Source organism: Arachis duranensis, chromosome 1 (assembly GCF_000817695.3).
Source record: "Arachis duranensis cultivar V14167 chromosome 1, aradu.V14167.gnm2.J7QH, whole genome shotgun sequence".
NCBI lineage: Eukaryota > Viridiplantae > Streptophyta > Magnoliopsida > Fabales > Fabaceae > Arachis > Arachis duranensis.
Window position 1 is genome coordinate 104473376 of NC_029772.3, and position 7561 is coordinate 104480936.

The following is a 7561-nucleotide window of genomic DNA, read 5'->3' on the forward strand; positions in this document are numbered from 1 at the left end:
TCATGATGTTATCCTTCTAGCCCCTTTGATAGTTAATGCATTTCCAGCTTTGATAGGTCTCCGGGGCACCCTGACAAAGAACCTACAGAGCTCCTCAAATCGTCTAGTATAGTCCGCCACAGACAAAGAACCTTGCTTCAGCTGCATAAATTTCATCTCTTTCACTTCTCTTGTATATTCAGGTAAGTAATTCTTGTAGAAAGCCGTTTGGAATACATCCCAAGGAATGTCGGCATTCTGAAGCTGTAGTAAGCGGCATTTTCTTTGCCACCAATGCTGGGCCTCTCCCAAAAGCTGGTGTGTAGCAAACTCCACATACTTGTTGTTCGAAACATGTTGTGCTTGTAACGCACGCTCCATGGCCTGGAACCAATTATCTGCTTTTGTAGGGTTGGTTGAACCTCTGAAACTTTGTGGATGAATCTTGAGAAAAGTGGCCAAGGTCATCAGAGTACCTTCCATGTTATCACCATTTCCTTCATCATTATCATTCCCGTTTCCATCTCCATTTTCCGTTTTGAGCTGGTTGGCCCAACCTCTGCACAACTTGTAGAATCGCAACAGCATTAGCCTCCATAGTGTTTGCAAGATTTTCCATACTCGACATGGTTATCAGCCGGTTGCTCATTTCTACTCTCTCCTCGTGAACACGTACGACCTCGTCCACGAGTGGCTATTAGGGTTTCTGTCTACATTAAACAATCGACATTAAGGTGATCAATCTCAATATCAAAAGCCTAGTGCTTCAATTTTCCTAAAAGCCACTCACAAACAAGCAGGCTATACAATATCAAATAGATAACCTAATAGCATCAAAGAAAAGATACACAGAGTATATAATAAAGCATAATTTATCCATCCCTCAGGCTCACAAGGACGAACCGCTTTGATACCACTAAATGTAACACCCTAATTAGCCCTAAGCCTTACCTCACGTCATAAAGCAAAGGTTAATCAGAGATTACGACAGTTCTAAGCTCATATATATATATATATATATATATATAGAAGAAATAATATTATCTAGAAGCCCGATGAAGGATATAGCTCAAAAACAGGATTTGAAAAGCGCAAAAACATACTAACGAAGCTTCTAACTTAAAGCACAAGAAACAGATATAATATAACAAAAGTTAATAGTATAATATCATGAAAATCTAGCCACGGCTCATAGAGTTAAAGTCGGCTAGCCATATATACAGACAACACAGAATCTGAAGTTTAAAATAGCTTATACAAGTTTTTCTCTCTCAATACAAGCCTCTAGGCAAAAGCAAGATACAAAAGTGAGAGATATATACAAAATAAATCAAAAGACTCCAAAAAGTATCCATGATCCTCTGCTTCTGTCACCATCAGAGCAACTCACCGAGGTGGTTTGCGACTTGCATCTGAAAAACAACAACAGAATATGGTATGCCAAAGGCAATCCTAGAACTTCATATCCATCACAAGATTCATTTTAAGGCATAACTAAAACATTAAAGCATATATTTAAATCTTATCATAACTTAAAAACTTAGCAGTATAAAATGGGTAATCTAACTTAAAGGATTTTCTAGTCTAACAGTCTCTGCTATCCCACAGCCTTCACCAACCTATCCTCGATGCATTCCCATCACCACCGTCTTCTGAACCTCCTCAATCCCTGTAGAAAATACAGATAAATTTCAATGCAAGTGAAACACAAGTAGAAGCATATAAGGCAAGTAATTTAAGTAAGTAATTAGGCATGTTATTCAATTAGGCATACAATTACAAGTCGGCAAAACAAACAAAAAGATAGAAGATGCATATGACGAATGCTTGTCCTACTGGCTGTGATATCACATTGTCGGTTCAACTGCCAACCCGACACATCTCCATGGAGATGTCGCCCTTCTGAATAATCATTGGGAACCCTCGAGATACGGTGCTTGGATCATCGTCCAGGATTTTTTGCCTACATACTCTATTGATCCGAAGGGATGCGAGTGGGATACTCTTGCCACAGACCCCACATCTCAATGTAAACGGGACTAACCATCGTCCTTATGCCACCGCCGCTACCTCAACAGGCGGGATTAACCACCGTCCCTGCCGGGCGCATAGCGTCTCAACAATTCTCAGTATAAAATGATACATCAGTGGTTTTCAGATAACATTTTCAGTATATCATGGATCCATCATCTCATTCCGAGTCCCCAACTCATCTCAACCACTATCAATTCAACATTTTCATTCCGAACTCATTAGTTCGTCATTTTTTCAATTCATACATCATTCGCCCTTCGCAATCCACCAAATCCACCCTCAATACACCAGAAACCTAGCCTCCATTCTCTAACTTTTCAAAGAAAAACCAAATAAATTCCCTTAAGACCTTTCCCATGTTTCAATACCCAAAATTAAGCCCAAGAGTCTTAAAATGGTGTCACAGAGGCTTACAATCTTGTTGCGAAGGTGAAATAGTTGAAAACAAACTTTAAGTTTGAGAAACAAGGCATGTGTGTATGCACAATGATGTGTGTGCGCACGCCAAAAGAAATTTTTAAAACATGTGCATACGCATAGAGGTGTGAGTGTGCACAGGGCTATGCGTGCGCAAAGGTTGTAAAACTCCATTGGTCATGTGCGCGCACAGGTTATGCTAGCGCTCTAAATAGGAAGCCTTCCCCTGCAGTATACATAAGGCTGTGCGTGAGCACAGGTTTAAATTTTCACAGGGGTGTGCGTGCGCACATACCAGAAATCACAAAATTCTGTAACTTGACAGAATTTCAAATTTTTACAGCAAACTTCCCACAATCATATCTTTATCTACCAAAATCAAATTTCCACAAAACTTAAACCATTTTAAAGCTTGTTCAATCATCTTTTATTTGGTATAAAAAGCATTGAATTTCAAGCAAGGTAGCTCAAGATATGATTCATGGAAGTTCACTAAAATTTTTATTTTACCAAAAGTTCACAAGTTACCAATTTCCCAATTTTCACAACTCAAACCAACCAAAACCAAATAAAACCATTCCAAACTCCATTTTTTTACCAAGATCTACTCTTTCTATCACATTACACCATTCCTACCAAATTTTCCTTCTCATTGCATTATTCTTAACCTCAACATCAAATGTATACCACTATAATCCATCCCCATTCAAATTTACCATCCACATTACCATTTCATCAACCTCAACATCACATATATCATACCAAACCACTTTTTAATCCACACAATCATTCATCATCATCATCATATCATTATCAATCATCATAGTTAAACTCAAAAATCATCAACCCATCATAAATCATCATACATCATCATTCAACAAGTCAACAACCACTTTAATTCAAACCTATCCTATGGGTCACAAGCCTAAGTGTCCATGAATATTATATACTACATAGAGGAAACCGAAACCATACATTGACCGATTTTCAATATGAACCAAAATCCCAATTGAGAACAAGCAAGCATAATTTATGAACCAAAATTCCAACAAATTCCAATAATCACAACTTCAAGCTATAACACACATAATTTACAATAATTCAACCTAAGGTTCATTAAATCCACAAAACCACGAGAGTTCAAGACCTCTTACCTTGTCCAACAGTTTTGGTAGCCAAAATCCAATGCTAATGAATGGCTAGAGTATACCTAAACACCCAAAACACAAGATTTCATTCAAAACCAAACCCCAAAATTTAAATTTCATGAGGGTACGAAAACTGGGCAGAGAATCTCGTGAAAATTACCACAAGGCTTAGCTAGAAGTGACGGGCTCGGCGAGAGCTTCGCATAGCCGCTTACGGCACGTGAATCGGAGCACCATTGCTCGAGATATCGCGGATTGAAATTAGAAGTGAATAGTGTTTTCCCTTCTTCTTTCTCTCTTCTCATGCAGATGTGTGTTTGTGTAATGGAGGAGTAAATGAACTCATTTGGGTTCATTTAAGTTTATATATATGTTGGGCTTGGGCCCAACTTGGGCCCGGTCCAACCCATTAGCATTTTTAGCCCGTTTGTCCCACACCTAATATAGTTAAAATATTTTATATAATTATTTAACTATATTTGTTCTTAACTATTTTTACGAATAATATAAAAATTTATTTTTGTTAATATAATGTTATATATTTAAAAAGATAAATAAAATTGTTTTACATTGATAGATCATCAAACTTAAAAACGAAAAATAATCTCAATTAATTAAAAATTTTATTATTTAATTTTTTAATCCTTTTGGTGAGAGTTTGGGAGATAACTTTAAAAAAAATAAATCGATCTTCTGGTTTACACACGATAATTAAATAAGTTTTTAAAAAATTAATCAAGTTAATTTTTCAATTTTGAAGCATAAATCAAGTTAGTACAAAAAGTATCTTAATCAATTTAGTCATTTTCTGGATAGATTAATTTGTTTATGCGATGAAAATAAGATATTAATTTAATTATTATTTCTATTTAATGACTAATTAAAAAATATTTCATACCGTTAAATTTTTATATTATATTAAAATAATTTACAACTAGATGAACTAAATTTTGAGTTTTTTTAGAATATAAATTAACAACACTGTAATTATTACATGTTAACTCATAAATTAACAACAAACTACAGATATTGTTATAAATTATTCATTACATTTTACTTACAAGATTGCGAATAAGAGGACCTTCTTTGTCGATAACATTTAGCTACCGAATATTATTATTAGCATGGAGCTTCTTTTTTTCTTCTCCTGGAGTTCAACTTTGGTATCAGACATCCGTGTACCGTGTTCCTTGAACTACTTCTTCTTAATGATTGCGATGCCTTAATCCTGTACCTTGTTTGTTTCTTTGTTGTTCCATCACTAAATATTCAGAATCAGACATTTTTGGTGACCAATAATTTTTAATATTTTTATTTATATTTTATCAGTATAAATATTAAATTATTTTAATAAATAAATTTTATTAATTTATGCGTATAAATTTTAATAAATATAAATATAATATTAATTTATGTATGTAAATTTTAGTAAATATAAATATAAATTATATGTAAATTTTTATAATTATGAGCATAAATTATTCCTGATTTCAGAAGAAGCAGAGCCTATACAAGACAAGAAGGGCAATGCCTTCTCTCAATTATCAAGTTTTTTTTATAAATTTTAATTTAGTCCCTTTCAATTTTTTTTTTTTTTGTTAACGATAATTTTTTTTCTCTCTCTAAAAGTTAATATAACTCTGCTCCTAGTTAGCCAAATAATAGTCAAAATAATAATATTTACTAACTATGTAATATTGTTTATTCAAATAAATAAGAACTTATGATTAATAAAGTTGGAACTTATGATTTTAAGTATATTTTTGGTAAATAAATAAGAGTAATGTCAGCAGTTTAAATTTATTTTAAGCGGAAGATTTTCTATCCAATTTGCCAAAATTATGACAGTGAAGTTGAATTGGTTGATCGTATTGTAAGCCCGAATATTAATCGTCAATTTTTTCTTAAAAAGTAAATATCTAATTAATTTTTAATAGATTTGTTATTTCGTGACTTTCTAACAAAGTTTTTAATATATGTATTCAATAAATAAAATTTTAATAAATTATGCTATATGATAATTAAATTTTTAAAAAATATTAATTTCTTTTAAAATAGTAAAATAACTTTAAAAAAATTTTAAAATAATAAAAATTTATTAAAAACTGAAATATCTAATTTAAAAATAGTTAAAGGCTAATTTAAATATTAATTTTTTAAAAAATTATACCAATACTTTTTTTTGTCTAACATTTAAACAAATACTAGTTAACTCTATATTTTCTATAGTAAAATCTAACAAGAGATCCACATTGTGCGCAAACAATATAGATGCAAACTATAATGACATGAATGTATGTTCATATTTTGTATTTTATTTAGTATAGAAAATAAAAGAGATTATGTATGGTGTAAACAAATTTATTTAAATTTTGAAAAAAATAGAAAGGGTTTCTATAAAGAAAAAAGAAAATTAATGAAGTTTATGCAATGTTTTTTGTCGTAACTAAGGATATGATGAATTGAATATTAGGTAAAAATAATTGGTATATATTTTTATCATTTTGATTTATTAAGATTTTATTTGTATTAAATATGAACATTTAGAATGAGTTTAGCAAAAGAAATAGTAGCAAGAAATAAAATAAATTTTTAACGGTGTAAAAACTACGAAAAAGATAAAGGTTTAATGTAATAGAAGTACAAAAAAAGTAGTTAAAATGACATAACTAAAATAAGTCATGAAAGTCTTAATTCTGTGTGATGATAGAATATGTTATGTGATAAGATTGGTAGTATTTAATATTCAAGATATAGATGTTGTTACTGTATAAGCAAGATTGAGAATAATATAAAAAAATTATAGGTTATTATATAAATTCTATAAAGAAAAAAATATTGATCAAACGTATTATTATGGTCAACAATAAATTAAAGTTGGAGCAATATTAGATGAGGAAAAAGAATAGATTTGTATAAAGGATCATGGATGTATATAGAAATGAGATGATAAAGAAAAGATACCTCAAGTTGAATCTATTATGATATATTTCTGAAGATTTCGGGATAAACAATATTTTCTGTGTTGTTAGTGTTTTTAACTTTTTTTATTTGTGACTCTTGAGATGGCAACAAAGTTGGCCATGTGTAAACACTAGTTTTTTCAATAGCAATCCGGCATAGTTCAACGAGTGTCTTTGACTTTTGTTTATTATCATTGCATAAGATAACATAATAGGAAATTGTCTCTTTTAAAATCTAAATGGTATCCTTACATCTGATGATGTGAGTGTCATTCTAAGAATGAGGACTTTATTGAGACAGTGGCTAGAATTCAATAACTTTGCCTCAATAACTTTATCCCCAACTCTTGTAATTATCAACTTGGTATCATTGCAAAGCCCTTATGAGTGATCAATGTTTCTGATAAGCATAACAGGACAACCAACCTTTAGCTTCAATTCATGATTTAGAAGCTCTGAGCACTTAAGTGTTGCTAAAAATTATGGTGTGTGGATGCCATCAATTTCAGTGCTACCTCCTTCGGTCAAAGACTTATTGAAACTAATATAGGTCTTGTACTGATTGTTGTTCATTGCAGTCGTGTAATCATTTATCTCATCTACAACATAAATTATAGAAGCTAAAATAGCTCGACCTTTCAAGTGACTTTCGTTAGTCATGTCAGCAATATAATTAGAATAGATTACTTTAATCATTGCCTGTATAGGATCATTATAATTAGTGATAAGCAATTCAGGAGGTATGTTAATCATGTTGCATCCATCACATGTTCCTTCAGATGTTCTGTTGCCGACCTGAAGAATCCATTCAGAAATTGCTTTAAATCTTCTACCGAAGTATCTGTAGTCATACATTGCAGCCGCATGTTTACAGTGAGCTTTAATATTTCACAATGTTTCCATAGATATGATGAGTTTAAAGACGCATTTACAATGTCTTGTTTTGTTCCTTTCGGGATCACTGGTAAGATTTGTCTAAAATTTCTGCCGAAAATAATTGTTTTTCCCCCAGAAGAAAAT

The 7561-nt window shown here is 31.8% G+C and overlaps 1 protein-coding gene across 1 annotated transcript; it reads right to left on the reverse strand.

Moving 5' to 3' along the window:
* Positions 1 to 567, reverse strand: LOC107470772 (uncharacterized). Its single transcript, XM_016090197.1, has one exon. The coding sequence runs from the start codon at positions 565 to 567 to the stop codon at positions 1 to 3; it is 567 nt and encodes a 188-aa protein (XP_015945683.1).
* Between the last annotated feature and the right edge of the window lie 6994 nt (positions 568 to 7561).